Genomic DNA, 15,707 nt, shown 5'->3' with positions numbered 1-15,707 from the left:
AAAAATTTCTAGGGGTCTGAGTAGTCTTCCCCTTCATAAATGGCAATTTCTCTCTCTAATGTTAATAATACAACATGTCCAATCCATTTTGCAGCTCTGATTGCCAATTGTCCAGATGTGTGATATAATGGTTGAAGTCTAGGAAGGTGCTATCTGTGGAATCCGTATTGTTTGGAAGCTGTAGATTCGACACTGTTGGACTCGGTTGTGTGGCTGGAGCTGCGGCTTGAACAGGCCTTGGTGATAGTACAAGGTCTAGTATGCGCTGAATAGTCCCCCGGGCTTCCTGGCATATAGAGTAATTACCGTTAGAGGGCTGGATGATTGTTTCAAGATGAGATGTTAGGATACCGAGATCCTGAATCACCTTTGATCAGAAAAATGGCGTCATGGCAATCGAGGCGGATTAGGTTCTTCTGTTGATAACTACTCCCAACGGAGAAGTTCAAGTGAAAGAACACCAGATGAAGGTAGACAATAAAATGAAATCTTGATTCAGATGAGCAAGGGGTAACGGACACAATGGAAGGGACTGGGGGAGGGGTTAACATACAGCCCATACAACTTCAACATACGGATTCCCAACCCGAATTCGAGAGTTAGTAATTAGCAAGACCTTAATCATCAAATCACGAGAGACCCAGAAAAGAACTAGAGACCTCTCGTTGAGCTTTTTGAGCGTATTCGGAGGGGTAGAAACTTATCAAAAATATGATCCAATTCTAATTGGAGGTATATGCTTTCAGTGAGTTTCAAGTTTGGTGATAATGACTCAAAGTGATACTTCGTGCGAACGAATGAAGGTAAACTGGCCCAGGCCTGTTTGGATTGCTCTAGTATCTCTCTTTGATAGGTTAGCAGGAAATATATACGAATAATGGACAGAACGGTATTACTCAATTTTCCCCTCGAAATCTTCAGCCTGCTGGCTAAGTGATAACCCCAGGATACTCTTCCGCACGGGGCTCATTAATAGGACCGCACGCATGAGTAGCCCATTTGAGCCAGTGGTATCCCAACCATTTGAGTCAAGTTTACTGAGTGAAGCATCAAGGACACCAGGCTCCGCGTTCAGTTCCTCGAAATCTAGACCCAGAGGCAATGAGAAGTTACAATATCGCCAGCTGACACGTGGGGTCTTCCCAAAAATATCGCTATTTGCTTGTCCATGCTGTAAGCTATTCTCATCAGCAGCTTTCGCATTTCGGAGAGCCAGAAGGGTGCGTCATCCATTGACGCAGGCTGATTAAGACCAAGAGTGAAAACGACGGTTGAAATATCTCCTACAGCTCTCCAGGAGCGATAGTCTGGAGCAGATTAGTATTATTTCCTTACTATTTCTATAGCTCACACCACTTACCCCTGTCTCCGTGAACGAGAGTTGTAAGCCAGCCATGTTCTTGAACTAACCAACTAACAGCATCGTTCAATACTCCAGCTCGGTTACAGAACTTGAGGCATGTTTCAGCTGCTGTTAATGCCAGAATTCCCAAATCCTTTCGGGAAACGACCGGCCTACCATGAGTACGGAAAATGTAATCCCATTCGCGTGAATAGAAGGTGCTCACTGTCAGATAAGCGAATGCCAAACCAATAATCTCCTATATATATATGACATGGAAGCCATATATTCTTGAAGTGTTAGTGAATAATGAATGCGGACCGGTTTCGAGAAGAGGATGAATATTTCGAGCGAGCGAGCCGACAAGATAGAAGGGCTTAAACCCTCTGAAAATTCTTTTGGGGGCTCAAAGCTTGAAATTGTAGCTGTCATGCCCAGAAAACCACAATTGCTAATAGCCTCGGTACCGTTGTACGCGAGTCTCTGATAGACCGGCAGATCTCTTGATAGTCTTAGAATTTTGGCGCCTTCTTTTATTCCACTTTTTTCAACTATGGCATTTGATTTTGAGCTCTGGTCAGTGCTGTTATCTGAAATTGGAGTGGGCATGCCCAGGTGACTGGTCCTTTCTTTAAACAGTGCAAAGTGACTAGTCATTCCCTTCCTGGTGTAAGTATTTCAGATAGCTTTTGTGGAATTTGTGGAACTTAGAAACGGATACGGGAAGAAATAACATCATGTGGGGAATATAGAATGAGCTTTTGCGACTATAAGCTGTCAAAAAATGCTCCAGTTCAAGGCATATGAACATAAGAGTTAAATTGCGAAAGGCCTTGCGGGTCCGATAGAGGAAACATGAGGTCTTGCTTCTCTTCAGTTTGCGTCAACCCATGTGTCCTGAATGATATCAGAAGCCGGTAGCTGACTGGAGAGCTATGTATTTTCATTGTCGCCTATGGCCGTTGTCAAATGACCCATAAACCCTTGGGCGGCGGTAAAAACACCAGCTAAAGTCTTTTGCATTTCTTATCTGGATATAAGATTTTCATAATCCGAAATGGCAGTATCTAGGCGCTCTTGGAGTTGCGAAACCTCGTTTGCCAATCTTGAGGCTTTATCCATCGCCTTCTGTTCGTCGACGGAGAATTCTCGGATATTAGCGACCATCTGGGCTCGACATTCGCTATAATTCTCCGCTTGCTTGCGTATACTATCTGCCAGTGTCCGGTTAGACTGTTCAGTTTTCTGGATGATTTCCTTGCAGTTGGCATGGACCACATCAAAATCCTTTCTCGGGCTGTTTATCGCAGCCAGCGTAGCTTTCTTTGTGGAATTGGAAGTCTAGAGACGCCGATAGTTGACATATTGTATATTGATATGCATATGTAGACTTCGCAATTATAGCTCGCTACTTACGATTTCTTGGCGATGTTGTGGGCTTCGGGATATCGTTGGGATATCGTCTCCCATATCTGCTGGTAGCGATCGAACAGGATGTGCAGTAGGTGTTCCTGCTCCAGCCAATCTACGATGAGCCCTCTGAGGTGGCACAACTGAGTTGCGTGAGCTCGTCGCGGCTTTAGGCATGACAGATAATACTGGCAAAAAATGTTGCAAGGTTGAGAATCCTTCTGCAGAAAGGCAATTTTTAGTACAAAAGATGCGAAGCTCGAGTAGCTCAAGACTTTAACTTTCAAGAATACCATAAAATGTTCCCCAAATTGACTACGCTTTAATTTTCTCGTAAGCGGGCCTTTCAACTGATCAAAGGGGTTGTTCAAAGATAGAAAGGCGGATCTAGTTCTAACTTCGGCTAAGTTCAGATCTGCCATAGAGAAAGGATAAGTTATTGAACAAGCAGATCTTGAGTGGAAAGACACGAAGATGACGTTTAAAATTATTTTTTCGCTTTGACTGGTTTATACAGTTTGAGTTGCATAGACAGGGATTGGATGCATCCTTGAATTACACTTAATTCAAGGAACCCATTGTGTAAAATACGATATCTCCATTTAACCAATGTTTATTTTGACCAGCTATTTCAATGATATTCATCGTTACCTGCACCCTTCAGTAGAAGTGCACCAGTACCCTTACATTCGCTTAGGAAGTGGTACACGACACAAGTTCATAGAGATTTATATATAGTAGTGGTGGCCTGCATATCTTTTGCGAGGGGTGCTGTGAACTTGCCGGCATTATTGGAATGCTCTCCAATGACCCCGGTAAAGAATCTTGTTTGTGGGCTAGTAAGAGAGAGCAACTGGTCCCGAGTCACAGCCTCCTTCGCATTTTCTTCTTGCATCATTTTTGAGAGAATAAGTAGACGTAGGATAGTGTGCTTGATCTTGTGACTGCTCTGACGATGAGAGTAGTTCTGCTATTGATCTGTCGTATATATTAGTTAGAGATATTTATTAGCTGAAAGGCAACTTACAGCATAGGACGCCTTGGCAAAATCATTTTTTTTCGATTATGAAAAAAGATATCAAAGTCGTCTAGCTAATATTATGGTTGAGTCAATAAGGACTTTATGGAAAGTCCAGCAGTAATGCTCAACATTAGCATTCGATACCCAATTTTCAAGCGCTTCCATAGTCTATATAGACCTACCTTTCCTCTCATCATAGCTCCTCAGATCAAAATTTTCTCGGCCTCCTAGGACTGCACGGTCTGTTTATGGGCCAGCTTCCATATGGCTTCTAGGAACAATGATTCTATTAGTCCCAAGAAAAGTTTGAAGCTAGATGAACATCTCGCCTCACAAGTTTGCTCTCAGTTTGTTGAGAGAATAGACTTCAGGTCTTTGCTTCTTTTCTCTTAGTTTATCAAAGCTCGGAAGTGAGATATACCTAAGCTCGAAACTGATTTTCATGCTTCACGTAAAAAAGTCCGTTTTAGAACCCTAGGCTAAGACATATACCATTCCAATTCCAGCTTAGGATAGGCTCCATACTGTAGCTTCAAACCGTTCAGTCCTGCTTCATAATTTCCTCATTTTCAAATATATAAGAAGGTTGCTATAAAGAACTATATGGTCAATACCGCAACTCATGTTTGAAATACCATTTGGCGCGAATTAGCGCATACCCGACATTACCATACCATGTTTCTTCGTTAACATCTTACACTGTACTGCTCTCATTCCTTTCCCTTCGATCGGGGTCCCTTGCTGCTATCAGCTGATGCTTATCAGCTTGTTCCTTTGATCTGTTGGTCAAAAGAGAATTGGCTACGTCTCTTACGGCATTATAAGAGTAATCGCGACGCGCTGGTACCAGTCTTCTTTCCAACCTTACTCTTCCCATTCATTTTTCAGGCTGATTTCATCATTTGAACAGTCATATGTGCCCAAAATTCAAAGTTGGCTAATACCAGACAACGTACGACCAAGCTCCAGCGACCAAATACCAGCGACTCCCGGGCCAACGCACCCACGACTGTACTGATTTTGGGGATCTTTACACGAATGTCTTAGACGCTTTTCTCGATCTTATTACAACTGGATTGGCGTACCCTATGATAATCAAATTGCTTAGCTTCTATTTTGATTGATTCTGGAATGGTCTGATGGTACTCGGATCGAAGAAGTGCTGTCTATGCAAATTGTACGAAAGGTAGGTCTCCCGATTCTGAGGGTGATATGCTATAGCGAGCATCCTAATACACCCTATGCACCGGTCTCGATTCCTATGACTCGCCTGCCCGGTGAAAACTGGGCTGAGTCTATGATACCCTTAAGGATCAGGATAGTGATTCAGATTTAGGGCAACTTAAATGCCACCTGAAAATCATAAGAGCATGGTGAAGTCCATGGGGTGGGCAAAAAATTTGTTTCTTCAAAGGAACCTTAATAAAGAGTGTCCACGTTCCCAGTTGTTTTGCCGGTCCATTTGACTCAAAGGTAGACATTAATGAGTACCTTATATAGCCCACTTGATCAGGTGGCTTCCTGTCGGACTTAGAGTACAATCATGCACTCAATCGAGCCTATATGATAGGGGACTTACCTTATCACGTTATTTTTACCCACGGTGATCTAAAGAACCATAATATTATGGTACAAGGGGCGAGATCACTAGTTTTTCTGAACTAGGAGCCGGCAGGCTGTTCAACTAAATATCAGAATTTCACTACTACATTAAAGGTCACGTAGGACGACTTGTGTTGGTACAAATTTGAGATCAAACTCGGTGGAGAATCATACTGGACACGAACTACGGCCCTACACCGGTGCTATAAATGTGATTACCACCTTTTTTTTCTTTTCTTATCACGGTGCCCAGGTCTGCTAGCCATGAGGATGTCCGAGATTGTATAAACATCAATCAGGGTGTGAACTCGAAGTGCAGACATATTACCTTCACGCATGTCCAGGTGATGTTGAGCAAAAATCAGTTATGGTTCAAGAAATCTCGGGAGACTCTTTCGTTGACCCTTCCAAGGTTGTCCAGGTGCCCCGGTGTTTGCGGATACTCGCAGCCCTGGAAGCGGGTACAACCTCCACCGATGATTCCATATAATCACCAACCCCTTTGGCCGTTATGAATTGAGCTTATTAGGTAGGTAACATTCAAAAATTGGAAGGAAATGGGCCAATTTGATCATCTCATAGCGACAGTATGCATAATACCTAGGACTCGGGAGCAAATTCCCTGCGGCCTCATCGATGGACGGCTATCAACAACTTGAAGAGAGACACCCAAATCGCCTTGGCTTGCTAGATACTAGCACCATAAAGGAATATATGAATAGGCAGTCCATATGAAACATGTAGGTGTTAGTGTAAGTTTATCCATACACGTGGACCTATATGGTATCTGATTGGCTTTATCGAGAAGGAAAGGAGCGTAACAAACCTGCGCAGGTGTCCACAGGTGCACAGCCTTGGAAATGTTCTTCTAGTGATGCAACCAGACCGAAAAGGATTCACTGTGATCTCGGGACCAACTATACAGGCCATCAGGTCACCTTCGCCTCCATCTTCAAGTTCGAGTTTCGAGCTTGTCATCACCCTACATTCGTACACTCCGCTCCATGGGGCTTGGATTTTATTTCCGCTACGAACCACGGTCCATAGATGGCTCTGTCAGGTTGTTGAAGTACCGCCCGTTTGATTCAGATCCACATACGGAGTGAATTTGATAGAAGTGGTGGTATGGCTGTTGTGATGTTGAGGACGTGGAGATTTCCAGATTTCGAGTCCACTAGATTCGTGGCGCCTTGAAGGCATAGTGGTGGAAAGGTTTGCCTGTGCTAGGTACATTTACAGTATTCTGGATGATTTAACGCAAAACTGAGATACTATTAAGTATTATCGGAATGTGACACATCCACTAGTAGAATAGACCGCACGAGACGGGAACAAAGGGTAAACAACATTACAGGGGCATTGAGCCAAGGACCACCCAACATCAATAGATCAGGGTTAAAGCACAGGGAAAAGCACAGGGTCACAGCAAATAAAGCACCCTTTTTGCCCAGGGTATCGAACGCGAGAAAGCAAAACGCGAAACCAGAAATGGCAAGGTATCAATCTAGTCCAGGGACACTCCACGTAACGCATTAAGCACGTCGCGAATCGAATCTCGGTTGCGGGACGCAAGTCGTAAAAGAATGAGAACGATCACCGATTTAAGCCAGACGGATTATTGGGTGATCTTTTTTTGGTGGCGATCAACGGAAAAAAAAAAAAAGTAAAAACAAGCGACAGCGGGTATCTCATTGACACCCTTTCAGATCAGATCAAGGAGAAACTAGATCGAAAGGATGAGAGGGGCGAGGAAAAAATTCAAATGAAAGAGTAAACGCAGCAAAGTGGTATCAAGTCATATTTGCACCATCCGGACCCATGGGTCGGAATGGGAGATTGCAGACCAAAGGTCACGACATTTAAGCCGCAGCCTGGACGGGGGTAGCGGCAGGGACCTCAACGTTCTTGGGCTCCTCGACGGAGGCCTCGACGGCCTTAATGGTCTCTTCGACAGCGGGGGTCTCCTCGACGGCAGGGGCAGCCTCAGTGGTCTCAGCAGTCTCCTCGGTCTTGGCCTCGGCCTCAACGGGAGCGGCCTCCTCCTCCTTGGGGAGCTTTACAGCCTTGCTGGGCTTGCGGAAAAGACCACCAAGCTTGTTCTTCTTGGTCTCCTCAGCAGCCTCGGAGTCGGAGATCTCCTTCTTCTCCTTCTTGCCGAAGCCGAAGAAAGATGTGCGGCGAGACTTGTCCTTGGGGGTGGTCACGGGTTCAGCGGCAGAGGTCTCAGCGGCAGCAGGGGTCTCAACTTCAGCGGCAGCGACAACCTCGGGCTCAATAGGAGCAGTCTCCTCCACGGGGTTCTCGAGCTGGGGAGCGGTGCTGGCGACAACGGTCTCTTCAGCAGGGGCGGTAGCCTCCTTCTCAGTCTTCTCGTGAGAGGGGCTGACTGCCTTGAAGAAGTTGCCGAAGATGGAAGAGCGCTTGTTCTTCTTCTCTTCCTTCTTCTCCTCCTTAGCGACCTCGGGCTCCTCAGCCTCGGCGGCGGCCTCCTCAGCAGGAGCGGCCTCAGCAGCAGCCACGGTGGTCTCAGGAGTGGTCTCCTCGGTAGCCTCAACAGCAGCAGTCTCCTCGGTGGGCTCAGCGGCCTTGACCTCGGCCTCCTCCTTCTTCTCCTCCTCCTTCTTGCCGAGGACCTTGCCGAAGATGCTGACACGCTTGCGGGACTGGGAGCGGCTCTTGGTGGCAGCGGCCTTGTCCTCAGCGGCGGGCTCTTCAGTGGCAGCAGCCTCCTCAGTGGCGGCCTCCTCAGCAGGGGTCTCCTCGGTAGTCTCCTTCTTGGCGGCGGGGGAAACAGCAGCGACGGCAACAGCGGGCTTGGCTGTGGAAATATCAGTATATTAAACCCCACTTGAACGTGGAGATATAATAGGGGTAAACTTACTCAGCTTCTCGAACTCAGCCTTGTAGCCCTCGCTGGAGGTGATGGTCTCCTTCTCGGCCTTGGCCTCAGCGACCTTAGCCTCGATAGCGACGAACCAGCTGTCGCGCTCGGCAGTGGTGGAGGCCTGGAAGGTGTACTTGTGGCCAGAAACCTTGAAGATGAATTCGTTGTGACTCTCCTTGATGACTTCGGTGACCTCAGCCTGTTTATTGATTAGTCACATGCTCATATCGCATAAGCGCGTGGATTTGTAACTTACGAGGTTGAAGATACCAGCGGGGGTAGCCTTGTCCTCGGCGCGCTTGACAAAGAAAAGGAGACCCTTGCCGGTCTGGCTGGCCCAGGCAGCGATAGGGTGAGAAACAGCGGGCTTCTCGTTCTGGTGGAAGGTAGACAGAGACTTGGCCTCAACGGGCTCGTCTTGGAAGTAGAAGAAGCGCTTGGCGAAACGGAAACCCCTACGCGACAAACTTGTTAGCAACCGTGTGCGCGTTGTTGTCGCAAAGTTGAATAACTCACTTGACCAGACCAGGGGCCTTGTAACCGAGAACACCCTCAGTGGCGGGCTTAATCTCCTCCTTCACTTCCTCAACGGGCTCAGCAGCGGCCTCAACTGGTACCTCAGGAGTAGCAGTGGTCTCCTCAGCAGCTACAGGGGTCTCCTCAACGGGAGCCTCAGCTGTAGGCTCAACAGGAGTCTCAATAGGAGCCTCGACGGCAGGAACAACCGCGGGGGTCTCCTCAACAGGCTTCTGAACGTCAGACATGATTAAAAGGGTTATTAAGCCGAAGCGGGTATCGATTAAAAAAAGAGAAGCTGAGCTTCAGAATAAAAAGCAGGATGGGTATCGAGGGTATCTTTGGTTGAAGAAGCAGAAATGGAGAGCAGTAAAAGGCTCGGGTATCACGTAGTAAAAGGGGGGGTATTTTCCTTTGAGGGGGGAAAAAGGGAAAAGGGAGGGAAGGGCGAAAAAAAAGTAGTTGGAGGGGGGAACACCTGTCGAAGGCTGATTCCCAAATAGGGAAAGGAACTGCAGTCCAGAGCCTGAGTGGGACCGATTATGTAATGGGCCTTCAGGGGTGACTTTTGGACCCAGAAGTTAAGATCTATGGATAATGGATAATGGATTTATGGATAGGGGATATAATATTCTTTTTTTTTCTGCTTTTTTTCTTTTCACTTCTTTACTCTCACTCTGTATAGAATTCTTTGTTTACTAAGTAGCTCGACTCATTTCATCTATGTGGTAAATAAAAATACAAAAATACCTAGTACATCATACCACCAATAGCTTGAGATCGTCAATGCAGCTGGGAATCAACGGCCCCCTAATTTATAATTGCCCTAATTTACTGTTTACCGGTTAAGCGCTCAGTCCCATTCAATTTAATTACTATTTGAGTCACTCGCACGCGATCATTTTTATATACTTTGTAATTTTTTATTTTGTTTTTTACATTTTTTCTCTCATTTTTTCCTTTTTTTTTTTTTCGCTCTTTCTTTTTACCTTTTTGTCTTTACCTTGTTTCATATCTATTGGATCATGGATCGTCGTTCATCCATTGATAACGTCTCTCTATTCCACGCATTCAGTTACCTTGGAATAAGGATTAAGGAGTAAAAAGTCAACCTTCATATTGCGAGGGGAAACACTTCCACCTCACCAAGGTTATAAGGTGCTCTAACCCTTATTCCACATTGAATGCATGATGATCAGTGAGTCAAGCATGTCGTCAGATTTGTTGATCTGAAACGGTGTAAAGAGCACAGATCAAAGAAAACCCCATGACCACAATCCTCATACTTCAGAACTCTATCCGTGGCGACACACTCCTCTTGGCCAGTGATGTTGCACCACTCCTATCTATTACACGTCATATGCCCTCTAATCGAAGGCGTTGTTGATCATATCCAGAGTAACGTGACATGGCATTGTACTGCAGTACACAGACCTCATACACTACTTTGTACTGACCACTTACTCCCGAGAATCCTCCAGGATCCAACGAATTTGTAGTACCCTGGCTCAACTCTTAATTCCCCCTAATTATTCCCCTTTTCGTTGTCTATCTGAGTAGTACTGTGTACATCGGAAATTCAGACGCTTTAGTTCTGCCCCACCTTGGTCCCGTGTCTTAAGCCGTCCACAACCAGCCCTATTTTTTATACGAGCAACATCTCATCGACTTTTGTCTCCTTTCATGGCTTTTATATACTTTTTCCTCCTCTTCCAAGGTTGTGGGTTCCATCATTCTCCCTTGGATATAACACTAATCCATAGATACCCAAACCTTCCAGAAGTCGATCATCGGAACATTTCTAGCAATGATAGTCCAGCGTGGTCTCCTCCATTCAGAATTACCCAATAATACCCCCCTTTCCTGAATCCGTTGGCTTAGAAAAAAAACAAATCATTTGCCTGACTCAAACCCATTTCAAGCCCGTTGCCTTTCTACAATACTAGTACACACCGTTGCGGTCAAGTTCAGATCCACTAGATCCACCCTTCGCCAAGAATCAATAACTAATTATGATCCCGAAGTCGATCTCTTTCCTGTTTCCCATTGTGTCAGGCTTTTTTAGCATCCTGCAGGTGCCATGCACACCACGGCGTATCCGCTGTCGCAGGTGCAAGTATGAACCTTGGAAGTGGAGATAAACGGGAGACGGAAGATGGAAAAATACATAAGATTAAGAGATCCCGTTCAATAGTGTAGGGCAAGCACAGACTTTTCGTATCGATTAAGATGTAGTAGGTAGATGCGGTGAGAGGCGCCCCCTGGTTGAAACTTTGTTCGTACATCTTAAGCTCTACGGGAGGAATCTATCGATTCTAGCGTCTACTAGTCTACTCATCAAGGCATTCTTAACCATGGCACTGAAAATGCTCACCACATGGTTGATCCTGAATATGAGACCAGAAGAAAACCTTGAGACGGACTTTGACCGAATCAAGTCATCAGGAACGTACACCGCGCTCTGTAAGCGCTGTAAATGTCTAAGATTGATAACTATCCTACCTTATACTACCTCATGAAAACCTTCGTCTGGATGAGATAGGGAAGAGGACCCACACAAGCTTGGAAATCCACTTTCACGAGTGTAAACAAGGAGACTCAATTATTGATCATTTTCAGGTCTGCAGCAACTTAGGAGTAGAATGTATATGCAAGGTACACGACCCGGCAGGCGAGGTACAAAGGCGGTGATAGATCACATTTTCAAGCAAAAAACCAGTCATGTGACTCACCCCTTTATTTTAGGAGATTGTTAAACCGACGCCCCTGGCTAAACGGACGCTGCCTGATTTTTGCCTAAAATCAGGATTAATAGTTATTCCATAATTCTGCCAGACTTATTCCTACCACAAGTTTAACTTCAATTTTATATCTCTGTATTTATTCCTGTATTCAGTTTGTCTTATATTCTGGTTTATATATTTAAAGTTATATCTTATGGTTTCGCGTTACATGTTTGTTTTGAAGCATTTGGAACACTTTTATTGACATATTTACATATAATACTCTATGTCAGGGTCTTCAACTCGTCGCCGACTCGGAACAGGTCTTTGAGAAGGACTCTGAGTGGTGTCAGCACTCTGAATGCTTTCAAACCCCCGTTTATATGCGACACCGGCGCGATGAGCAGCATTCTAAGCAGCACTTGCACTTCCTTTACTCCTTCCCCCTTCCTGTGATGTTGTATACTCAAATGATGATGGTTCTCGGTGGATTGATCGATTAATTGGAGAATCTGGAGGCTGGGTATTCAATTGGGGATCGAATTGTGCGTTTAATCGGGTGTTTAATTCAGCATTTGATGTGTTGAATGGATTAATTTGTGTCTGCGAAACTTGTGTTATCCGGTTTCGAGCACCTTCTGGGCGTCCTCGTTCCAAGATGTCTGATTTCGAAGATCTCTAGAAGATTGCCGTTCAACGTGGATTTATACTTGTCATTGATTTTTACTCTGAAGAAAATATTGAAGGATCAAAAGAGGATTCATATTGATACACCAAAGCTATGACTTATCGATATCCTCATTCTGACAATCATAACGCTCGACACATACTGGAAAACCTAACTAACTACTTATTCGGCCCATAGTTCTGGCCCTGGTCACGGTTGGCAGGCAGGGGCCGGAGAGCCAGCGGACGCACATTTTCTCTGAAGAAGGGAGGTGGGCCAAGACCGAGGTTCGTTTCGTGACCCAATTTGGGTTGATGGCCCCTTGCACGGCGCTTTCTAACTCCTTGGAGAACTCATGTAGTGTTTATCCGCTAGGCACGCTCTCCGAGCCCGTGGGTTTCGTTGGCATGACTGAGACGGCACGAGGACAAAAGGCGTTGCAGGGACACAAGAGTACTATAGAAGATCGGAAATGTCAGAGATGATTGGACTGTTCTTCCACTAAGTTATTTACCAGAGGTGGAAATGTAAATGAGAATGTGAAGATGATGTTGGGAAAATCTTCCTGGAGCATAAGGAAACTACTATGTACAAAGGTAGGATCCACTTTACACGCTAGCCAAATTTACTCTAGTGGACCTATTATAGCCTAGTTCCATACATATAAATACGTCAATCGTAACGAGCTCCGCCAAATGAATCATGGTGCCTATCCACTTTTTACTGCAGTAATATCACGTGATCTTGAGGACCTTCCATCCTCGACTCCACGCCGACTCTTTTATATCCCTTGAGTGTACACAGTTTGTGCTAGCTGGTTCTGAATAATATTAGCTTTAGCCCTTCACATTAGTCTAAATATTAAGCCGCAGAGAGATGCCGAATGGGCACCCATTAGCTAGGGTTGTAGTCTGTCGTTGACGTGCTGTAGTCCAAGATTTAGATTCCCGGCCACGGTCACATCGAAGCTGTACAGTCTCAATTATAGGAATAGGGTAAATTAGACTTGAATTATAAAACCGAAGCATATTTTGGCTTCAAATCACAAAATTGAAGCATATGATTTCATTCCTTGATAATCCCCTTCTTGCTTTTTTTGAGCGAAGGTTTACCATAGCATATCCATGATTCCGTGCGAATATATTGATAGCATATCTTCCTTCACCAGTAGTTTGGAAAACCTGATCAAGTGGAGGTAATGGGAATATAAGGAGAGAAGGAATCAGTATATTTGGCGCCGAATCAGGAGAAATTGGCTCCGTCTCAGGAATAAAATCAGGATCAGAGTTATAATCTATTGTAAAATTGGAGCAGAATATGCCGTTTGTAAGGAAAATAGAAAAGGAAGAATTGAGACTTGGGAGATATTTGTAAATATTATAAGAAAGGCGGTCAAGCGGTGTGTAAGTTAGTATATAATGCCTGATCCTTAAGGCAGACAGTCCGTTTAACAATCTCCTTATTTTAACAAACAATCACGTGGTTATATTACTCAGCTCGCTTAGTCCTGGGATCCTTTATAAGGCCTTCCCCTCCCGCCGCAGTTCCTCTCCTTTTTTTTTCTTCTTCATACTTACCTTGTTTGGGTGGCTGCGCTCAAGTATGCAGTTTAACCACGACTCGGTCTCCACATTGCACTACGTGGATGATCAGGTCGTCCAACGGCTTTCGGGTCTTTGGCAGGCGCATTCTTTGGCACACATAAATCCATTTATGGATTCTATTTTTTCATCAATTCTTGAGTCAGTGATTCGAGGTTGGAGAGGAGATTGTATATAGCCTTAAATATTAGATTCAACCGAGTTTATATTCACATATCTACCCTACTTGAGAATGTATTATTGGATCTAGTGGCTGCTCGCCACTGTCGTCGGTCCTCCCCGTGCCATGCCACATCGCTACATCAATAAGTCCTCTTCATTCCCCGGCTTTTTGAAGGTTCAACAAATTCTTCGAGTCTTAAGACTCCCATGGTGCACGCTGACCCATATGCTCTCTTCGCTTCAAGGGGACCGAGCAACGACCTTTGAAGCTCTAATCACCATAATTCTTAAATTCTTAACCTGAACATCCAGATCTTGCAAATTATGACGGTAGCTTATGACGCTGCCGGCTGACACGACCCAAAGTGATCACTACTCGTGACCTTTGAATGCTGCGACCTCGAAGTGGCACTCCTATGATACGTACAAAAGCGAATCCAGCGAATCCAGCGAATCAGCCAACAAATCTACAAACCTTTACAAAACTTGACTCTCACTTCCATATCATTCTGATTGCATATCGTACAAAAGTCTAAACACGGTCATTTATAGACTTATATTATCTTTCGCCCACCGCTTCTCGGCCTGTAAGATAAGCTCCTCGTAAACTGTCCAAGCAAGAGCAGAGCTCAGAGCCTTGCGGGTAATACGAAGCCCCAAACCACCAAATAGACTGCGCATACCGTCCTCGTGCACCATCAGGCGCACAGCGCGGGCCATGTTACCATACTTGGCTGGCATAAGCTGCAGTCGGGTCTTCACTGCATCAAAAGGATTGGTAATAGCCGTGGCCAGACCAGCAGCTAAGCCACCAGACAGAAAGTTTATAGACGAGGATGAGGCGCTGCCTTGCGGTGTTCCATCGCTGTTTGTGCCCGTGGCCGTCATTGAAGCGAGTCGTCGTTTCAACTGCTCGTAGAAGAGAACGTATAGACCGGCGTAGGGTGCGTCTCTAGCTGCAGTGGCGCCGAACCCGGCGAAGAGACCGCGCAGGCCCTCTGTTCGTAGAATGTCCCGGCCTGCGCCGTATAAACTGCGGTAGGCATACAGGTCGGATTCGTAGCGCACTTTCAGTACAGTGACGGGCATCATTAGGAAGCCGGCTGCTACACGGGCGACAGCTCCCGTCGCTAAATTTGCGGTGTTGGAGAGTTTTGGGAGCGCTGAGCTGTATTTGGCAGATGATGGACCTGAGAGCGCTATGGGTGCGTAACTTTGGGCAACTGTTTGGCGGAGGGAATTAAGGCTGGTGAAGTAGAGAGCTGATCCAAAACCTGTGCGTAGTGCTGAGGGGAGTGTACCACGCCATAGGCTATGGATTGGATGGGGAGAGGCGAGGATGTTTTTGAGGGTTGGGAGAAGGGATTGTTGAGATTGTTGGACGCGGGTTTTGAGGAGATCGGCGGGTTGGAGGAGGACTGCGGAGGTGAGGCCGGAACAGAGACCCGCAGTGAAGTGGAATATGTTTTTGGAGGCTGTCATTGAGACATGATGTTAGTTCAAGCTGTGATAGTCTCCAGAAAACGGCTTTTTGGCTGTCGACCTACAATTTGAGGTGCCTGTTTTCACCTGCGGCACGACACACGCGCCATTATTCGACATGGCTCCGGTTTGAGGCTTATATGGCTAGCCAGTCGGTGTGATTTTGAAAGACCTCGGGGCTGTATAACAGTATGTGAGCAGGCTCGATGCCGGATCGAAGCTTATGAACGTCGCGGAATCGAGATTTTGATCTCAGCGCATTCGGCGAAGAAACTCGTTGGCAGGGATCTGATCAGA

At 45.7% G+C, this 15,707-nt stretch overlaps 6 protein-coding genes across 6 annotated transcripts; 1 reads left to right on the top strand and 5 right to left on the bottom strand.

The window, feature by feature from the left end:
* Positions 1-892: 892 nt before the first annotated feature.
* N7495_003859 (uncharacterized protein) lies at positions 893-1,396 on the bottom strand (the record flags this gene model as incomplete). Its single annotated transcript, XM_057206510.1, has 2 exons — positions 893-1,171; positions 1,361-1,396. The coding sequence occupies 2 exons, from the start codon at positions 1,394-1,396 to the stop codon at positions 893-895; spliced, it is 315 nt and encodes a 104-aa protein (XP_057064190.1).
* A 972-nt stretch (positions 1,397-2,368) lies between these two features.
* Positions 2,369-2,929, bottom strand: N7495_003858 (uncharacterized protein; the record flags this gene model as incomplete). Its single annotated transcript, XM_057206509.1, has 2 exons — positions 2,369-2,683; positions 2,759-2,929. 2 exons carry the CDS (start codon positions 2,927-2,929, stop codon positions 2,369-2,371), a joined length of 486 nt encoding a protein of 161 aa, XP_057064189.1.
* A 541-nt stretch (positions 2,930-3,470) lies between these two features.
* On the bottom strand, positions 3,471-3,967 carry N7495_003857 (uncharacterized protein; the record flags this gene model as incomplete). The annotated part of the gene is made up of 2 exons (XM_057206508.1): positions 3,471-3,722; positions 3,956-3,967. The coding sequence occupies 2 exons, from the start codon at positions 3,965-3,967 to the stop codon at positions 3,471-3,473; spliced, it is 264 nt and encodes an 87-aa protein (XP_057064188.1).
* A 2,188-nt stretch (positions 3,968-6,155) lies between these two features.
* On the top strand, positions 6,156-6,422 carry N7495_003856 (uncharacterized protein; the record flags this gene model as incomplete). Its single annotated transcript, XM_057206507.1, has 1 exon — positions 6,156-6,422. One exon carries the CDS (start codon positions 6,156-6,158, stop codon positions 6,420-6,422), a length of 267 nt encoding a protein of 88 aa, XP_057064187.1.
* Positions 6,423-7,234: 812 nt separating this feature from the next.
* On the bottom strand, positions 7,235-9,023 carry N7495_003855 (uncharacterized protein; the record flags this gene model as incomplete). The annotated part of the gene is made up of 4 exons (XM_057206506.1): positions 7,235-8,193; positions 8,257-8,458; positions 8,516-8,714; positions 8,776-9,023. The coding sequence occupies 4 exons, from the start codon at positions 9,021-9,023 to the stop codon at positions 7,235-7,237; spliced, it is 1,608 nt and encodes a 535-aa protein (XP_057064186.1).
* A 5,451-nt stretch (positions 9,024-14,474) lies between these two features.
* On the bottom strand, positions 14,475-15,530 carry N7495_003854 (putative mitochondrial carrier protein; the record flags this gene model as incomplete). Its single annotated transcript, XM_057206505.1, has 2 exons — positions 14,475-15,403; positions 15,476-15,530. 2 exons carry the CDS (start codon positions 15,528-15,530, stop codon positions 14,475-14,477), a joined length of 984 nt encoding a protein of 327 aa, XP_057064185.1.
* Between the last annotated feature and the right edge of the window lie 177 nt (positions 15,531-15,707).

The sequence above is a fragment of the Penicillium taxi genome (assembly GCF_028828555.1).
Source record: "Penicillium taxi strain IBT 34144 chromosome Unknown utg000003l_segment0_segment0, whole genome shotgun sequence".
Taxonomy (NCBI): Eukaryota; Fungi; Ascomycota; class Eurotiomycetes; order Eurotiales; family Aspergillaceae; genus Penicillium; species Penicillium taxi.
Note: the sequence above shows the minus strand (reverse complement) of the source record. Positions and strands in the feature narration are given on the sequence as shown.